Genomic DNA, 21,172 nt, shown 5'->3' with positions numbered 1-21,172 from the left:
AATTCCTTCCACTCCCTGGCCTCAATCTACCTGCTGCTTTTCATAGAATCCTTACAATGTGGAAGCAGGCAATTCGATTCATCAAGTCCATACCGATCCTCCAAAGAACATCCCACCCTTTACCTTATCCCTGTAACCTGCATTTTCCATGTCTAATCCACTCAGCCTGCACATCCCTAGACACTATATGGGCAATTTAGCATGACCAATCCACGTATCTTGCATATCTTTGGACTGTGGGAGGAAACTGGAGATCCCAGAGGATACCCACACAGTCATGGGGAAAATGTGCAAACTCTACACAGTCATTTGAAGGTGGAATCAAACCTGGTCACTGTTTTGTGTGCTAACCACCCCATAAACATGGCAGAACACCAATATTTACCATTGATTTGGCATATCTACTTTGAATAATGGGCAAGAAGCTCTTCTGACCATAGTTAATATAAAGTAAAATTTAGAGAATATGGATTGTCTGAACACATCAATTATAGTGATGCTTGCTACTGGTTGGATAGATTAATCAGAAATGCTAACTGTACATTTTCTGTGAATTAAACTTGAGAGTTCAGGGTTCACATTGCATATGCATCAATACCAGACTGTCTGCATTTCTAAAATTTCACATTATTTTATCTAGATTGTTAAGCAAGCCTGGCCGTATTTCGGGATGTATTTGGAGAAATTCTTCAAAGACAACATCGAACCTTCAATATGTAGATCAAATGTTTGCCTGAAAACTTTCAACTTTACGAAACTCAATTTTGGAGAAAAGGTGAGGACATTATCTTTTATGAAGAATTCAATTTCCGTCTACGCATCTAATTGCAAAAGAAACTGCTCAAATGAGTTATGTTTCAGAGGAATCTAATTAACCATGTCTGCTGTATGATTTTGTTTTATGGTTGAGTTCTTGTCTTCATTCTGTCTATATTTAGATTTTGTTTTGTGTACGTACAGTGTACCTTGCTAATTTGTAGTTTATACTGAGAAGCTGCTAAGTGGTTAGGAATAAAATCCAAATAAAAATAATTTATTTTATATTAATTCACTTCTGTCGGTGCAAAGGTTAATCAGTCAAACACACTGACAGTCCATTCATGAAGTTATAATGAGAGCTGTTATTAATGATTAAATATTCAAATTCAAATTCAAATGTTTTGATAATCTTGATGGTGTAAATTTCTCATTTTCAAGCAACATGTTGTATTAGGTGCGCAGCAGCACACCCAGTGGCAAGATATTCCCTCAATCACTTGCCAATCAGCTTGTTAAAAACTGACAGGATAATATTTCAACTATCACAGGACTTGACAGTGATATCCCAGGCAACTCTAACTAGCAGCTTGTTTGCCAATCTAGGCCTACTCCTTAGTGGAATCCAAGAGCAAACAGGGATGCTTTCTTTTACGCATAGGTTGGGAGTTGTGGGAAGCAGGGGCAAGATCAGATTCCTTGTTCATCATCTGCGTCTCCAATTACCCACAGTCTGTTAAGGAAGGGGTTTTAGATTTTTGACTCGGTGGAAAGATAGCAATAGAGGTCCAAGCCAGATGGCCTGTCGCTGGGATGGAAATTGATTTGTGCTTCTTTGTACCTATAGTACTTGTTCTAGGTGTAGAAGGTGACATAGCACAGTACACACCCTTTGGCCCACGATGTTGTGCCGACCTATTATCCTACTAACTTCAATCTATCCTGCGTACCCTACATTTTACTATCCTCCATGTGCCTATCCAGGAGTCGCTTAAAAGTCTCTAAAGTATCTGACTCCACTACCACTGCTGGCAGCGCCTTCCACACACCCACCACTCTGTAAAGAAGCAAAGAACCTACCTCTGACATCTCCCCTACACCTTCCTCCAATCACCTTAAAATTATTCCCCCTCATAATATTCATTTCTGCCCTGGGAAGAAGTCTCTGACTGTCCACTCTATCTATGCTTCTCATCATCTGACTATTGCTGCTGTTCTGCCATCCAAAGTTACATGGCATGAAAAGATAATTAGATGCCTGTGTGGAGGGAAAATCAAATGCTAAAATTTTTGGCTTTTTGTTATTTCCAAACAATGACATAATTTAAGACAGCCAAATACACACAGTTTTATATTTAAATTACTGTTGGGGCAGATTGAGTTTCCACAATCGTATGCACTAGCATAAAATCATCAATAGAATTGGCCTTGCCCACATGAGCCAAATTAATTCCTGACCGTTCCTCTTAATTGTGCCCAATTGTGGGCTTTCAATAAGGCTGTAATTTTTGTAAATAAGTTGTCATTTTTTTGGCTGTAAAGTGCGCCAGTAGGCATGTTTTACAGTTTGAATACTACCTCCTAATTTACTGAGAAACTGACTACCGTGTCTGTATAATTAACAAATAGTTCTATATAACTTAAAATGTATTCTGTTTAAGCTATTTCAAATCTATTTACTCAATACTGAACTAATGCAGTGGGGGGAAGAAAATGCTAGATTTTAAGAAAATCAGCTATATTAATTAACCTTGGTGTTTCCAGTACTTACCAATAAGTCAATGATGTGGAGGTGCTGGTGGGGGTGGACAAAGTCAGAAGTCACAAGACAACAGGTTATAGTCCAACAGGTTATTTTGAAATCACAAGCTTTTATAGTACTCCTGAGATAATGGGAACTGCAGATGCTGGAGAATCCAAGATAACAAAGTGTGGAGCTGGATGAACACAGCAGGCCAAGCAGCATCTCAGGAGCACAAAAGCTGACATTTCGGGCCTAGACCCCTAGGCCCGAAACATCAGCTTTTGTGCTCATATGATGCTGCTTGGCGTGCTGTGTTCATCCAGCTCCACACTTTATCTTTTTATAGTATTGCTGTTTGTCAGGTGAAGAGCTAAAGACATCACCTGACGAAGGAGCAACGCTTTGAAAGTTCATTATTTTAAATAAACCCGTTGAACTATAACCTGGTGTCATGTGTCTCTGAATATTTCTGAAAATTTTTAATATAAGATTATTATTTTCAATTTCTAAAATACTGTCTGATTACTCTGATTATGATTTTACATTTGGGAAGTTTGAGAAGGAACTTGAGAGAACTCACATCAAAACCATTGCAATTTTGTGTAAAGTTTCTGCCAATTGTACTGTTTTGTAGAAATTCTTGGCTCTTATTTGAAAATTTAGTCCTATTCCTCCCTTTTTCAAATTCAACATTATTTTTATTGAAACCAAAACAAATGCCACTTAACTTTGTTGGGTAGACTTCTAAAATTATGTTAAAATGTTTTACCTAATTATCATTCACGGATTAATTATAAATTTTGATTGGGAAAATGATTTGACTAGCCACAATCATAAATTGAAATCCTATGATTCACAAAATCACTGTGGTATCAACTTCATAACTTGGTTAAGACAGGCTGGATAATCAGTTTGGCAATTTCATTATATCCATTTTGTAAATCATTTTACAGTGAAAAATTATAGTTCAAATAGTTATTTTACTGTATACTTCTCAGTTTCAGTAACACCCTTTGTGAACATGTTACTTTGGTTAATTTCCAATTTATATTATTCTATGCTATCTTATATCTTGAACCCCTCCATCTTAACACCTCCATGAATCACATTGCTGAAAGTCACAGGGCAGGTGAGCAATATAGGTTTTAAACAGGTACAAAAAAGTCAATATAATAAAATGTGAGGCTGGATGAACACAGCAGGCCAAGCAGCATCTCAGGAGCACAAAAGCTGACGTTTCGGGCCTAGACCCTTCATCTGATGAAGGGTCTAGGCCCGAAACATCAGCTTTTGTGCTCCTGAGATGCTGCTTGGCCTGCTGTGTTCATCCAGCCTCACATTTTATTATCTTGGAATCTCCAGCATCTGCAGTTCCCATTGTCTCTGATACAAAAAAGTCAATGTTTGCCTTAAAAATATCTGATCTCTATTGGATAAGACCACTTTATAACTCTCCCTGCTGTCCCATAAAATATGTCCCATTTAAGATGAATAAGCTGCCAGTTGAACATGTCCACAGGCAACTATAACCAGGTTTGTTTCAGTATACTCCATGCACAGTGCCAATTGAAAACAACAAGGCCTAATGGAAAATAAATCCACCCCAACGTATATCAGTTATGATTAGCTCAGACAACTGCTTTCTGTCTCAAACATCAGTGACAGCCAAGAAATTTGCCTTAAACTGTGTGGTCTTACCAAGGTCCTGTATAATTGCATCAAGACATCTCTGCCCCTAAACTTGAATCCTGTTGCTATAAAGGCCAACTTACCATTTGCTTTCTCAACCCCGTGCAGTACCTGCATGATTACCTTCTGCAACAAGTCTACCTGACACCTCAAGTCTCATTGCATATTTCCTCATTTCAATTTATTGTCAGTCAGATAATCTGTCCTCCTGTTTTTGCTCCCAAAGTGGGTAAGGTTCCTCTTATCTGTATTACACTGCATCTACCATCCATTCTCCCATTCCGCCTGTCAAAATCACACTGGAGCATCTCTGCGTCCTCCTCACAACTCACCCTTCCACCCAGCTTTCTAACACCTGCAAATTTGGAGCTATTACATTTACTTCCCTCATCTAAATCATTCACATATATTGTGAAGTTGTCCTGGCACTGGTCCTGCAGTACCCCACTAGTCACTGTATGCTGTTCAGTAAAAGACCAGTTTATTCCTCCTCATTTGTGTCTTATCTACCAACTAGTTTGCCTGTCTGAGAAGTATACAGTAAAATAACTATTTGAACTATAATTTTCACTGTAAAATGATTTACAAAATGGATATAATGAAATTGCCAAACTGATTATCCAGCCTGTCTTAACCAAGTTATGAAGTTGATACCACAGTGATTTTGTGAATCATAGGATTTCAATTTATGATTGTGGCTAGTCAAATCATTTTCCCAATCAAAATTTATAATTAATCCGTGAATGATAATTAGGTAAAACATTTTAAAATAATTGGGGGCACTACCCCTAATCCCAAATGTATTAATATTAAACACTCATCTCATGTGGGACTTTGCCTAAAGTCTTTTGAAAGTCTAATTAAACAACATACACTGGCTCTGCCTGTTCAGTTCTACTCATTATTATATCCCTAAAGAATTCCAGTAGATTTGTCAGGCATGATTTCCCTGGTTTGCATACTGTTTTCACATCAAAATCAAAAACTCAAAACTCTGTGATTTTTCCATGTTTTGCTAACTGAGTGGGCAAGCACATAAATGGACAATTCATACACCACGTCCGCTGATTTTAACTTTCCCCAATTACCCACTAATAAGCTCACTACGAGCTGATAGGCAATTAAGGGTGAGAATCTCCATGTCATGGGTCTTGACACCAACAAACTGGATCACTAGGCGTTGCAGCCTATCGGAAGCTGGCAGCTTCAGGCTTTGCCTTTTGTGGAAGGAAGTGCCTCTGAAATATGGCTTTCAGAAGTCACTTCCTTAAATCTGATCTGCAGCTCTAATTGCCACCAGATTAGGTTAATTGGAGACTGCTCTCCCACCTCAGCGAAAAGTCCAGTTGGCCGGTTGCCGTGGTGCCATAGTCAGCAAAGTATTCACGTTTCTCATGGGTTGGGGAGGTGGCAAGGAAAGGTGCTTAAGTGGCCGTTAAGGGCCTTACTCGCCAGCAAGTTGAGAAAATCAGACTGACTTGCCCAGCGTTTCATTGCTGGGGTAGCAAAAAGGAAGTGAACCCCTCTCCAGAGCTAACTTGCTGAACTATTTTCCCGTACTTACTACTTTTTTGTCGCCACCTCCAGGAAGAGGAAAACCATGCCCTTAACATGTTTTGGGTTTATTAATATTTACATATACGGATATTTTGAGATTTTTTTCTTCTGTCTTTGTCCATCACTGTCTGGAGTACTCGAAGTCTACATCTGGTTTGATTAGTGTATGAACACCCACACTTTTCCATGTACTACATAACATGGTGCTTGAATAACCTGAAATTGGTTTATTGGACTTCAACACTTTTTATTTCTTATTTCTGTTTCAGTTTATATTCTTGTTGGCTACTTCCTTCTCTTTTCCCCCCAGAGTTCTACTAAATTCTAACAAAAGTTGTTGCAGAGTGACCTTTCTGACTACTGACATTGAAACTCAAATATCACTGGAACTTTGCCATCAGTATTTGAAGCTCCACTTTTGAAATGAATTTTGATTTCATTTCTCCAATTCCTTTTATTTTAAATAGTATGTCTTTGTAATTGGTATACAGTGGCCTCACAATAAGCTTTTTGAAACCAAAATGGAACAAACTAGCACATTAAATTCATCAATTAAAGAACATCCAACTTTTGAATGCTTGGACAGTGTTTTTCTTGTACTTCGAAATTGACTAGGTGAATCGTTTTGCAACAGAAAAAAACATTGAAAATGTCATGTCCTTTCCTCATTATTCATTGAAATGGTAGCTGTTCCTTGTTATAGCCTGAGTTTCCAATTCAGTAAGATTTCTGACATGTAGCCTGTGCTGTAAACATCTTTTACATTATGGGAAATTTGTTAACTGAATCAAGTACGTTTCATGACAAGACCTGTGGGTGTGCAATTGTGCTGAAACAGTATATTAGTGGACACTATGTATCTGAATCTTACAAAAAAAAACTTCTATTTTTCAACATCGCAGAAGATTACAAGATACTTCTTCTCGGTACTCGATCCAAAGGAATTACACTTTATACACCACCCTCAACATCCCACACTGCAACATCTAATTGCTTCGTAAATCATTTTAAGGCTTTCTCTTCTGTCTCCTGTAAAGCTATTGTAAATATTAGTCAATCTCTACCTGCAGAAGAACTTACTGGTATTAGCACTAATCTTACCTTTGACAAATTCAGCAGTCTTGCTTTTGTACTACTCGCAGCTGCTTAACTTTACAGTAAGATGTGTATTATCATCTTCCGTATCATTTACTATTTTGTATACTTCTAAGATCACTAGGATATTCAATATTTTTGCATGAGGATAGACCTGAGTGACCTTTGTACATGAATCATAAAGTTAACAAGCAAGTTCAACAAGTAATTTAAAGAGGCATGGAATACGATTTTTGTTACAAAGAGATTGGAATTTGGGAATAAAGAAAATGGTCTTGGTAGTATGCCTACCTCGAGTAGGAAATCCTACCTGCCCCAGAGGTGTGTTATGCCTGAATAGGTTTATTGAAATAAAGAACTAAAAGAAGACTTTATAGGCATTTGGGTGACTGCGCCGTTAGGGTATTTTGTATACCTTAGCTCTCCTTTTCAAAGAAAAGATCTATAAAGCTTAACCAGCATAAGTTTATGGGATCTTCTGTGAGGAGAGATTGGATAGATTAGTCCTATGTTCCATGGAATAGAGGAATTAGAGCTGATCTAATTTTTAAAAATATAAAGTTATTAAGAGATTGTCAGGTTAGATGTATGGAGGGGGGAGAAGATATTTCTCTGACTGGGGAACTTTGAACAAGAACTCAGAACGTGGTCTCAGAATAAATGGTTGCTCAGTGAGGACTGAGGTGCGAAGTTTCTACAGTCAGTTGTGAATCCTTGAAATTTTCCACCCAGCAATCTATGGATACTTATTCATTGAATTTAATATAGACAAGGGTCAATTTGATTTTGGGACGTTGAGGGATAGAAGGATAGAGCAGGAAGACAAATTTTATGCAAAAGCTCAGCCTTCATCCCACTGAAGGGTGGTGTGGCATAGTCAAGGATTCAGATGACTTCTTCCCGTTTCTATTTCTCCTGTGCCTCCTTTTCTAACTTTCTCTAGTCTTCTCATATAACTCCAATCTCCAACACCGTGGATCATTTTTAGAATTATTCTTTGCAGCCTCTTGAATACTTGGTAACCAGAATTCAAGCTGTAACCCAACGAGAAGACTGCACTGTTTAATCAAAAACCTCTGGCCTACTTTATGCAGTTTTGACTGTCGTTCAACATTATGCTAGCTTTGATTATAGCCCGCATTGACTGGACATGTTGTGTATTCGAGCCTGCTATGACTCCTGGGTCTCTCTGAAATTTATCCTTGGCTATATTAATGCTATTATGTAAAGTATATTTTTCAATGCTATTTCATCGGCCATATTCTTCCTTATTTACTCGGTAGTTTCTTGGCTCGGTCCTTTGATTCTACTGTCCATTTTTGTAAAGTTTGTAGTATTGTTTGCAAAGTTAAGCTAATTGCTTAAAACCAAGTCCCAAACTAAATATGCAGCAGACTATTCAGAAGAGAACCAATGTGACCCCCACATTGCCTCACTCCTCCATAACCTCACTGCCTGCAGCTAAGAGACTTCACAGACCAGCAGTGGGCCTTTCCCCTGGATGAAGAACCAGAGGATAGCATCTGCTGAGACCTGCCACTCAATCAGGGACCAGCAGCCCCACTGAACAGGAGTATCACCAGGAAGATTGCTGGGTCAGCACCCATCTGAGACCCAGGATTGTCACTGGATCATGGTCCATATATGAGTGTTGAGGGGGAGAAAGAGGCTGGCACAGGTTTACACTCGATGGTGCTCTTCATTCCTGATGATGGATTCTTTGATCAAGCAGCGAATGATAAAACCTGCACGCAACCCCCACATGGGTTTGTTGGTTATGCTATCTGCATGTTGAGCCTCCCCACTGTCAAGTTTAGAAGGCTATCCACAGATCTTCCTGCCATGGATTTAATCAAGGTGGAACATTACTTCCCATCTGATTAAATGCCTCAATGGCATCAAAATGCATCATTTGAGGAGGACAGAAGATTCCAACCAAAGTCACTAATACAATTAGAAACAGTTCTGGACCTGTAACTGAGCAGTGCAGTGCATTAGAGATAACTGCTGTACCCAATTGACCCATCTAACCAGTACAATTTTTTTCTTCCAATCAACCAATTTTCTTTTCCATGCCTGTATTTGTTCTGCACCTTTAGTGAAGAATTTTATTACATACTTTGTTATTATAAATTCAGACTGTAAATAGGAACAGGTATAGTTCACTTGAACCTGCTCTGACATTTTGTTAGATTATGGCTGACCTCAATCAAACTGTTCGGGTGGAGAGTCACCAGACTCAAAACATTGGCTGCATTTTCTCCCCACAGATGTTACCCAGACATGCTGAGTTCCTCCAGCAATTTCTGTTTTAGTTTCAGACCTTCAGCAACTGCAGTTTGTTGATTTTTCTTATTTTCTCAACTTTTTGGTTTTACGGCCAAATGTATCAGAGCTGACTTGGAATGACATTTCCTCAAAGCAATCAAGGTCCAGCAGGATATTCCATGTTTAAAACTCTTAATTAACACATTTGTTTTACATATATTACTAGGAGTAAACTTACAGATCACAACTTGTATGTAAGATGTTGCAATCCTACAGAAACCAAGAATTTTTTTAAAAAATGAATTTCCCATTGACCTATGCAAAGATATTACATAAGATTTCATGCTTTGAAATTTTTACTGTAACAAATTAAAATGAACGTCGCCTATATGTTACTCAGTAGACAAATAATACGTCAACTACAGGAAATATATTCTTTAACTTTACACAATGCATCACAGTCTCAAATCCCATGCCAGGTTTACATATTATACATTTTAACAAGTTTGCTTTGCCCTGCCCTATCCATAAGGGTGAATCTACCAATGGCCTTGTAAATGAAGTTCCCTTCATGAAATTTTCTGAGTGAAATGAAAGATTCCGCCAGCAGCAAAGTGTCTTCTGATAATTCATTGGCATCTAACTATTCTGGAGTATAATGATACAGAAGTTATATTGCAGTTATGCTAAACCCCAGTTACACTCCACTTGGAGTACTGTAAGCAGGTCAAAGCATCACACCTTAGGAAGGATATAGTATCTTTGGAGGGAATACAACATATGTTTACAAGAATGATACCTGGATTTGGGTTAAATTATGAGGACGGATTGTACAAATTAGGCCTGTTTTCTTTAGAATTTAGAAGATTAAGGACTGATCTGATTGAGCAGTCAAGATATTGGACAAGCATATGGACTGACATGGGATAGTGTAGGTTAAATGGGCTTCAGATTGGTATGACAGGTTGGCACAACATAGAGGGTCGAAGGGCCTGTAACTGTGCTGTAATGTTGTATGTTCTATTTTCTATATTAAAAGGAAATGACAGGGTAAATAGAGATAAACTATTTCTACTGGCTGGTGATTCTGGAACATAGAACAGTATGGTCCCTTCAGACAATGACGTGGTGCTGACCTATTATCCTACTAAGATCAAACTATCCTACATACCCTACATTTTATTATCCTCCATGCGCCTATCTAAGAGTTGCTTAAAAGTCTCTGAAATGTCTCACTCCACTACCACTGCAGGCAGTGCCTTCCACACTCCCACCACGCTCTGTGTGAAGAACGTACTTCTGACATCTCCCCTATACCTTCCTCCAGTCACTTTAAAATTATGCTCCCTTGTAATAGTCATTTCTGCCCTGGGAAGAAGTCTGACTATTCTCTCGAACTATGCCTCTCATCGTCTTGTACACCTGTCAAGTCACCTCACATTTTTCTTTGCTCCAATGAAAAAAGCCCTAGTTCCCTCAACCTTTCTTCATTAAGACCTGCCCTTCAATCCAGGCAGCATCCTGGCAAATTTCCTCTGCACCCTCTCTAAAGCTTCCACATCCTTCCTATAATGAGGTGATCAGAACTGAACACACTATTCCAAGTGTGGTCTAACTAAAATCTTCCCGAGCTGTTGCATAACCTCACAGCTCTTAAACTCAATTTCCCTGCCAAAGAAACCCAACACACTATATGCCTTCTTTATGACCCTATCAACTTGGGTAGCAACTTTGAGGGATCTATGGACATGGACACCAAGGTCCCTCTGTTCCTCGACACTGCCAGGAATGCTACCATTATCCGTGTATTCTGCATTCACATTCGAACTTCCAAAGTGAATCACTTCAGACTTCTCTGGGTTGACTTCCATCTGCCACTTCTTTGCCCAGCCCTGCATCCTGTCAATGTCCCATTACAACCTACAACAGCCCTCCACATTGAGCACGACTCCATCAACCTTGGCGTCATCAACAAACTTACTAATCCACCCTTTCATTTCCTCACCCATGTGATTTATAAAGATCACAAAGAGCAGAGGTCCCAGAACAGATCCCTGCGGAACACCACTCACCACCAAGCTCCAGGCTGAATACTTTCCATCCACTACCACCCTCTGTCTTCTATTGTACAGCCAGATTTGTATCCAGACAGCGAAATTTCCCTGAATCCCGTGCTTCCTTACTTTCTGAATGAGCCTACCATGTGGAACCTTGTCAAATGTTTTGCTAAAATCCATATACTCCACATCCAGTGCTCTACCTTCAGCGATGTGTTCTGTCACACCCTCAAAGAATTCAACAAGGCTTGTGAGACACAACACTCCCTTCACAAAGCCAATCTGACTATTTCTAATCATACTGTGCTTTTCCAAATAATCAAATACTATCTCTCAGAATCCTCTCCAATAATTTGCCAACCACAGAAGTGAGACTGACCAGTCTGTAATTCCTAGGATTATCCCTATCCCCTTTCTTGAACGAGGGAATGACATTTGCCAACATCCAATCATCTGGTACTACTCCAGTGGACAGTGAGAACAAAAAGATCATTGCCAAAGGGGCAGCAATCTCTTCCCTCACTTCCTGTAGAAATCTTGGGTATATCCCATCTTGCCCAGGGGACTTCTCTATCCTCATGTTTTTCAAAATTTCTGGCACACCCTCCTTCCCTAACATCAACCTGTTAGAGCATATCAGCCTGTTTCCTGCTGTCTTCAAAAACATCAATGTCCCTCTCCTCACTGATGAATACTGATGCAAAGCATTAATTAAGGAGCTCCCCTCTCCCCTCTGACTCTGCGCACACATTCCCTCCACTATCCCTGATTGGCCCTACCCTCATTCTGCTCATCCTGTTGTTCCTCACATTAGTATAGAACACCTTGGGGTTTTCCTTGATCCTACCTGCCAAGGTTTTTTCATACCCCTTTCTAGCTGTCCTGAGTCCATTCTTCAGTTCCTCCCTGGCTACCTTGTAGCGCTCTAGAGCCCTCTCCGACCTTAGCTTACTTAAGGTTGAGGAAGCATCCTTTTTTCCCCTCTTGACTAGGTGTTCCACATGTCTTGTCATCCAAAGTACCTTCACCTTACCATCCTTTCCTTGCTTCAATGGGACACACCTATCCATTATCGGTAGCAACTGCTCCTTAAACAACCTCCACATTTCTGTCATGCATTTCCCTTAGAACATCTGATCCCAATTGATGCTCCGCAGTTCTTGCCTAATAGCATTGTAAGTCCCCCTCCCCCAGTTAAATACTTTCCCATACCATCTGCTCCTTTCCCACTCCATGACTATAGTAAAAGTGGGGAGTTGTGCTCACTATCACTGAAATGCTCTCCCACCGAGAGATCTAGCACTTGGCCTGATTCGTTGCCAGGCACCAAATCAATATGGCCTCCCCTACAGTCGGCCTTTCTCCATATAGAGTTAGAAATCCTTTCTGGATACACCTGACCAAATCTGCTCCATCTAGCCTATTAGCACTTAGGAGGTTCCAGTCTGTATTGGGAAAGTTGAAGTCATCTGTGACGACAACCCTATTACTCTTGCACCTTTCCAAAATCTGACTCCCAACCTCAAGAGAACAAAGGGACATTGCCTGAGAACTAGGGCCAGATTGGTCAGGAAAGATGTTCAGAAATTCTTGCACATAAAGGCTGGTAGAAGTATGAAATTCTCCATTTACTGCAATGCATGTAAAATTAGTTGTTAATTTTATCTGTTTCAAATTTAAAATTTTGTTAAGCAAAGCTATTAAGGCATATAAGTCAAAGGTCAATATATGGAGTTAGGCCACTGATCAGCATGTGCTTAAAATTTGTAAGTGTTCTTTCACCCTAATCAGCAATTCACATGGCATTGCTTCAAGTAAATGTCATATGGATTTGTTTTTACATACACCCCATATCAAAGTCTCATCCCACACTCTTAAACAATTCATTTTGCCTTGAATTCAAGGAAATAGTGTAAAACCTTTCATGTCTAGCAGTTATAACAAATATGAAATGAGATATTTTCCAAGAAACTGAGGAGCTAGTTTGTAACTTTTATAACTACAGTGTTTTTAAATTAGTTTGAGATGGAGCAATTCACTGATGGGCAATAAATGCTGGTCCAACCTCTAATTATTTTAGCAAGATGGTGATGAGCTGCTGCACTTTATTTGGTGATGATACATTTAATGTTAGGGAGGATTATCCAGGATTTCAACCTAGCAACACTGATATATAGGAGAGGCACTTGCTTGTGGTGGTGTTCCCATGTATCTGCCCTCTTTGTTCTTGAACGTGGTAGTGGTCATGAATTTGGAAGGTGTTTTCAAAGGAATCTTAGCGAATTTCTCAAATGCATTTTGTAGATTGTGCACACTGTTGCTACTGTGTCAGCGTCGGAGGGAGTATTGGGTATGGGGCTGCAGCGCCAATCAAGTAAACTGCTTTGTTCTGGAAGATGTCAAGCTGCTTATGTTGTTCAAACTGCGCTAATCCAGGTGAGTGGGGAGTATTTCATCACAATCCTGACTGTGTCTTGTAGATGGTGGACAGGTTTGGGGGAAACAGGAGGTACTGACCATAGGTTCCAAGCTTCTAATCTGCTCTTGTACCCACAGGATTTATGTTTAGTCCAGTACACATTCTGGTGAACACAGCCACCAGGGTGATAGCGGTGGTTTCAGTGATGGTTTTGCCATTAAATGTAAATTGTTGATTTGTTTGTTTGATTCTCTTTCTCTTTGGAAATATTATTGCCCAGTACTCATGTAGCATCAATACTGTTTACCACTCGATAGCCCAAACCTAGACGTTGTTCAGATTTTGTTGCAATTGGACATGGACTGCCTCAGGGTCCTGAAGTAGATTTTGTTGCTCTTGGCTTGTTTATTTTTAATCAGAAGTGTTAATAAATAAAATGGGCTTTTAAAAAAATTATAATGAATGAATCGCAAGATCGTCATAGCTCAGGAGCCTGTCATGTGTACCTGCTATACATAAATGAAATTCCGTTACTAGTGGTTATTTCCCATAGCCCTATAACTTCTTCCTTTTCAACTTAAAAGGTTGCTTCTCTTTTGAAAGCCGTGATTTGAAGATTCTTCATTCAATCTCAGGATAAATTTTCCAGATTCTAACCACTGCCCAATTTTTATTCCAAAAAAAGTTTCAACATGATTCATTACTTTTGCCAATCCCTTCAAACTCATTTTGACTGGATTTGAGCCTTCCCATCCATGTGAACAATTTCATCTTCTGTGACATGTTCGTCGTGAAATTCAATAGCTTTATTAAATGTCTTCTCAACCTTCTCTTCTCTAAAGAGAAGAACACCGCCCCCAACTTCAATATTTGAGTAATTAAAACTTCCAATTCCTGAAACCAATCTCCACAAATCGTAAGAGATCCTTTTAAAAAAAGCAAACAAACAAAAACACAAATTTCTGGAGAAACTCAGCAGGTCTGGCAGCATCTGTAATGAGGAAGCAGAGGTAATGTTTTTGAAGTCCAGTGATCTTTCTGAAGAAATATTGTTCGCATTGCTGTCAGGTATATTGAGTTTCTCAAGCAATTTCTGTTCACTTGTTTCAGATTTCCATCTGCAGTTATTTTTGTTTCTCCTTTTGGTTTTACGTAAGAGATGCTTAAAGCTTATAGATAAAATTTATGTTAAACTTGCTCAGTGTAGATATATCTGAAAGCATTGACCATAAAACTGCTGTCCTTTCAATCTACCAAATATCATTTAAGCTAAAACACATCAGTTCTGAGATAATAAAATGTGAGGCTGGATGAACACAGCAGGCCAAGCAGCATCTCAGGAGCACAAAAGCTGACATTTCGGGCCTAGACCCTTCATCAGAGAGGGGGATGGGGTGAGGGAACTGGAATAAATAGGGAGAGAGGGGGAGGCGGACCGAAGATGGAGAGTAAAGAAGATAGGTGGAGAGGAGAGAATAGGTGGGGAGGTAGGGAGGGGATAGGTCAGTCCAGGGAAGACGGACAGGTCAAGGAGGTGGGATGAGGTTAGTAGGTAGATGGGGGTGCGGCTTGGGGTGGGAGGAAGGGATGGGTGAGAGGAAGAACCGGTTAGGGAGGCAGAGACAGGTTGGACTGGTTTTGGGATGCAGTGGGTGGGGGGGAAGAGCTGGGCTGGTTGTGTGGTGCAGTGGGGGGAGGAGACGAACTGGGCTGGTTTAGGGATGCAGTAGGGGAAGGGGAGATTTTGAAACTGGTGAAGTCCACATTGATACCATATGGCTGCAGGGTTCCCAGGCGGAATATGAGTTGCTGTTCCTGCAACCTTCGGGTGGCATCGTTGTGGCAGTGCAGGAGGCCCATGATGGACATGTCATCTAGAGAATGGGAGGGGGAGTGGAAATGGTTTGCGACTGGGAGGTGCAGTTGTTTGTTGCGAACTGAGCGGAGGTGTTCTGCAAAGCAGTCCCCAAGCCTCCGCTTGGTTTCCCCAATGTAGAGGAAGCCGCACCGGGTACAGTGGATGCAGTATACCACATTGGCAGATGTGCAGGTGAACCTCTGCTAAATGTAGAATGTCATCTTGGGGCCTGGGATGGGGGTGAGGGAGGAGGTGTGGGGACAAGTGTAGCATTTCCTGCGGTTGCAGGGGAAGGTGCTGGGTGTGGTGGGGTTGGAGGGCAGTGTGGAGCGAACAAGGGAGTCACGGAGAGAGTGGTCGCTCCGGAAAGCAGACAGGGGAGGGGATGGAAAAATGTCTTGGGTGGTGGGGTCGGATTGTAAATGGCAGAAGTGTCGGAGGATAATGCGTTGTATCCGGAGGTTGGTAGGGTGGTGTGTGAGAACGAGGGGGATCCTCTTGGGGCGGTTGTGACGGGGGCGGGGTGTGAGGGGTGTGTTGCGGGAAATGCGGGAGACGCGGTCAAGGGCGTTCTCGATCACTGTGGGGGTAAAGTTGCGGTCCTTAAAGAATTTGGACATCTGGGATGTGCGGGAGTGGAATGTCTTATCGTGGGAGCAGATGCGACGGAGGCGGAGGAATTGGGAATAGGGGATGGAATTTTTGCAGGAGGGTGGGTGGGAGGAGGTGTATTCTAGGTAGCTGAGGGAGTCGGTGGGCTTGGAATGGACATCAGTTACAAGCTGGTTGCCTGAGATGGAGACTGAGAGGTCCAGGAAGGTGAGGGATGTGCTGGAGATGGCCCAGGTGAACTGAAGGTTGGGGTGGAAGGTGTTGGTGAAGTGGATGAACTGTTCGAGCTCCTCTGGGAAGCAAGAGGCGGCGCCGATACAGTCATCAATGTAACAGAGGAAGAGGTGGGGTTTGGGGCCTGTGTAGGTGCGGAAGAGGGAATGTTCCACGTAACCTACAAAGAGGCAGGCATAGCTGGGGCCCATGCGGGTGCCCATGGCCACCCCCTTAGTCTGTAGGAAGTGGGAGGAGTCGAAAGAGAAGTTGTTGAGTGTGAGGACGAGTTCAGCTAGGCGGATGAGAGTGTCGGTGGATGGGGACTGGTCGGGCCTGCGGGACAGGAAGAAGCGGAGGGCCTTGAGGCCATCTCCATGCAGAATGCAGGTGTACAGGGACTGGAAGTCCACGGTGAATATGAGGTGTTGGGGGCCAGGGAATTGGAAGTCCTGGAGGAGGTGGAGGGCGTGGGTGGTGGCTTGGCCTGCTGTGTTCATCCAGCCTCACATTTTATTATCTTGGAATTCTCCAGCATCTGCAGTTCCCATTATCTCTGACACATCAGTTCTGCTTTATTTGTCCTTTCATATTTCATTTTTAGTACTTTTAGTTGGCTTCCTAAATACTAATCAAACTTGATTCTTGGGATTGTGTTTCCTAATACCCAAATAAATCAATTGTGCGCCACTAATGAATACATCCTCTAATTTAGTAACTTGGAAAAGAATTCTTGAGCACTGGGTAATCCATTTCTCTTCATCTCACCGCAGTATGCTTCACATTTTGCATTTTTTTTGGTTGCAGAATCAGTTGAAAATCCTTTAGTTTCTTAGTATTTGATAATATTTGCATGTAATTCACTTGCCAGCATACATTTCCAGTTCTTTTGCTTTTTTTGGAAACCTTCCATTTCACTCTGTTATTCCAAACCAGAGAAGCTCAGGTGACGTATGCCAAGAGTATCTTGTTACATGTTCTGATCATCAAGATTTGTTGTTTTTGGTGATTGAATTTCCAGAGACAGATAGGAGCTACTGATTTATGTTTTAACAAACCCTTGATTATGTGGAAAGAAAGATTGTGTTGATTTATCTCAAGTAGAATTGAGAGCTGTTTTTTAATCTGTTAGTCAGGTGTTGTGAAAGTTGACCTGTTGCTATTCATGTGAAAGCAGCACGATTGAGTTGTTTGTGGATCAGTAGCACAAAGCTGACAATAATAATATTTTATTTCCTTCAATGTGATCATCTGTAACTGAGAAATTCCACAGTTTATTGCAGTGTATGTAGGATTGTGAAGGACAGTTGCAAATACGCAATCTGCTCAAGATATATGGGCCCAGACCTTCTGATCATCACACATTCCTCCAGTACAAGATCAGTGGGACTCTTCAGAAGTTCTGACACGGTAACTGCATAGGAATTGGTGGGGCAGTTTACGATGGGCAATTACCTTGCATCGTAAAACCTCAGAATAAATATCCAAATCTGAATTATAGTTGGAGACTTCTGGTGGTTCTGACTAACTTATCTTGACAGTTATGCAGAAAATGTTGGAATTGGATTTAATTCTAACTCCTGGGTAACTGTACAACTGACCGTCCTGAATACAGTGGCCTCACTAGACTACCTCCCTAATCTGCTCTTACCTGTCACCCCAATAACCATCACTCTGTAGCAGCTCAGATTCTTTGGGCAGCAAATTTTAATGACTGGATTGTGCCAAGTTCCATTTTTTTAAAAAAACCGAGACATTGCTTCTGCAAAGATTCTCTATGCTGCTTTCTATGAGGATTCTATATCAGAAGACAGACCCAAAAATATCAGAGGACTGCAAATACTTACCTCTGTCTGACCTGGGTCAAAGATAGGGATTCCAACCAGATTTGGACCACATTCATTTTTGTTCGAATCTCTGCAGTGCTGTGTATTTTGTACCTAAATAACCAACAAAACTAATATAAGCAGAAAGCACAAATCATGTATTTTTGTGGAAACCTGATATCAAAATTATTGTCAATAATTCTTAGCCTTTATACTAAAGGCCCTCAATTGACCTTTGTCTCCAGGCAATTAATAATTTCCCAGGGCAGAGCTCAACAGCAAGCTGTGTTCGGGTTTCCTCTGATCTCTTGAACCCTTTGTATTGTTCCAGGATTTCCAATGCTGTCCTATGGCCCAGGTTGTTTATATAATGCATGTTATTTTCTGACTGAGCATGTAATAGAGGATATCGGTGAAATCTTCTATGGGTCATCTGCTCTAGCCAACTTTCAGAATCACAGCGCAAATTGAATGCAGGAATGTACATTTTTAGATTAATGGCCAATCTGCTCCCTGGCCCAGAAAAACAAGTCATGTTGGAGCCCCTGTTAGTTAAGGACATGTAACTACCTTAATATGAAAGAGCGAGAAGTAGTGTAAAGATTTTAATGTGAATATGTAAATAAGGTAATCTAATTTGGGAAGTAATACAAGATCACATGATTAGTAAGCATTGGTTGGTTCTGTCTTGCAGTCTTTTATTTATAAAATTCAACAAGGTTAACATTGAGGACTGCAGTAAACTGCACCCAATTGTGCAGTCAAAGATGGAGATTCAGGAGTCCAATTTCATGTAATTGGGTCAGACGTGTCATCTCCAGCTCCTGATATTCATAGGTTGTTACATTATTGGCATGTTTTTGTGGAGCTGTGTCTGAAAGATTATGAAAATTTATTCCCTCAGAATACTGAGGAGATACCTGGACCTGTGCATTTTTTTTCAGAAATCGCTGAAGAGATACTGTGGGGCACATTTTTTTTTAAAAAGAGTCTTACTGAATGTCTCTCAGTTTTCTGAAATTGTGTGGATTTACCCAGTCACCTTTTTGTGTTAATCTGTCAGGGGTGTGGCTATTTGAAACCATCTGCAGTTCGATCAGCACATAGCTTTTGAAGAGATACGATATCTAATTCTCATGGCACTTTTGAGAATCCCGTACATATCTGATGGTTTAAAACAGCTATTCTCCCCGAAAGCCTTCTGGAAGATTTGCTTTCAGTACCCTGAATAAACTTTGTCTTCAGAAGCACAGAAAAACATCATGCATATTGAGCAACCTGTCTACATGCAGGCTGAAATCAATATGGAACCTTTCAATCTGTTCCTTTCATTCTCCATGAATTAACCACTGTTTTTAGCAGAGTGTTTTCTTTCTCCATTAATCTCTGCAGCGAAACCTTGTTTTCCCGAGAACTTTTTTTTGTGCGTGTTAAGATTATTTAGAGTCAATATTTATTTTCCATATTTCAAACTGTTAGCCAATGTTGCATCTTTGTGGAAAAAGCTTAGTTATATTAAATCAAAAATAGTCATGTATTAAAGATGCCTGGTCGATAGTTCTTTTTATTCTGAGCCAATATAAATGACGTACATAATTGGCTGTATCTGTAACAGGGTAACACATTTAAATGTTTGCTGTGATCAACAGCATGGTGGGACCAGAAAAGGATCGTGCACTCCTCCAACTTGGTTCATAATAGGTAGCATGATAAGGCTCCACATGATAGGCTGCTCTGGAAGGTTGGATCACATGGAATCTATGGAGAGTTGCCAAATTTGCATATCAAATTGGCTTGGTGGTAGGAAGCAGAGGGTAATACTGGAAGGATGCTTGTCTGATTGGAGGCCTGTGACTAGTGATGTGCCTTAGGGGGTCAGTGCTAGGCCCACTGCTGTTTGTTATCTATATTGATGATTTGGACAAGAATGTACAAGGCATGATTAATAAGTTTGTGAATCGCTCAAAAATAGGTGGTATCATGGACAATGAGGAAGGTTATTAGAAATTGCGGCAGGATCTTGATCAGCTGGGAAAGTGGGCCGAGAAATGGCAAATGGAGTTTAATATAGAGAAGTGTGAGGTGTTGCATTTTGGGACATCAAATCCAGGTAGGAGTTTCATGGTGAATGGTCGGGCCTCAAGGAGCGTAGGGAAAGAGAGGAACCTTAGAGTTCAGGTGCACAGTTCTCAGAAAGTGGAATCACAGGTAGACGAGGCAGTGAAGATGGCTTTTGGCACATTGGCTTTCATCAGTCAGGGTATTGAGTTTAGAAGTCGGGAAGTTATGATGCATTTGTACATGACGTTGGTGAGATGGAGTATTTTGTTCAGTTTTGGTCACCTTGCTATAGGAAGGATGTTATTAAAGTGGAAAGAGTGCAGAAGAAATTTACAAGGATGTTGACAGGACTCAAGGGTTATAGGCAGAGGCTTGACAAGCTGGGACCTTTTTCTTTGGCATGCAGGAGACTGAGGAGGGGAATCTTATAGAAGTATATAAGATCATATGAGGCATGGATAGGGTGAATGCACTCAGTCTTTTTCCCAGGGTTAGGGAATCCAGATCTAGAGGACATCAGTTTAAGCTAAGAACATACAACATAGAACTTACAGCACAGTACAGGCCCTTCGGCCCTCGATGTTATGCCGACCTATCATACCGATCTTAAGCCCATCTAACCTACACTATTCCATGTACGTCCGTATGCTAGTCCAATGACGACTTAAATGTACTTAAAGTTGGTGAATCTACTACCGTTGCAGCAAAAGCGTTCCATTCCCTTACTACTCTCTGAGTAAAGAAACTACCTCTGACATCTGTCCTATATCTTTCACCCCTCAATTTAAAGCTATGGCCCCTCGTGCTAGCCATCACCATCCTAGGAAAAAGGCTCTCCCTATCCACCCTATCTAACCCTCTGATTATTTTATATGTCTCAATTAAGTCACCTCTCAACCTTCTCTCTAACGAAAACAGCCTCAAGTCCCTCAGCCTTTCCTCGTAAGACCTTCCCTCCATACCAGGCAACATCCTAGTAAATCTCCTCTAGGGGAAAGAATACATGGGAACCTGAGG

General features: G+C 40.8%; 1 protein-coding gene across 3 annotated transcripts in view; it reads left to right on the top strand.

Moving 5' to 3' along the window:
* LOC125454261 (extended synaptotagmin-3-like) overlaps positions 1-21,172 on the top strand; it is a 141,299-nt gene that overhangs the window by 20,396 nt on the left and 99,731 nt on the right. For all 3 annotated transcript variants that reach the window (XM_048534852.2, XM_048534853.2, XM_048534854.2), the window contains one exon: positions 641-775. In XM_048534852.2, coding sequence (XP_048390809.2) covers positions 641-775 — 135 coding nt within the window. The remainder of the gene's footprint in view (positions 1-640; positions 776-21,172) is intronic.

The sequence above is a fragment of the Stegostoma tigrinum genome, chromosome 7 (genome assembly GCF_030684315.1).
Source record: "Stegostoma tigrinum isolate sSteTig4 chromosome 7, sSteTig4.hap1, whole genome shotgun sequence".
NCBI classification, from domain to species: domain Eukaryota; kingdom Metazoa; phylum Chordata; class Chondrichthyes; order Orectolobiformes; family Stegostomatidae; genus Stegostoma; species Stegostoma tigrinum.
Note: the sequence above shows the minus strand (reverse complement) of the source record. Positions and strands in the feature narration are given on the sequence as shown.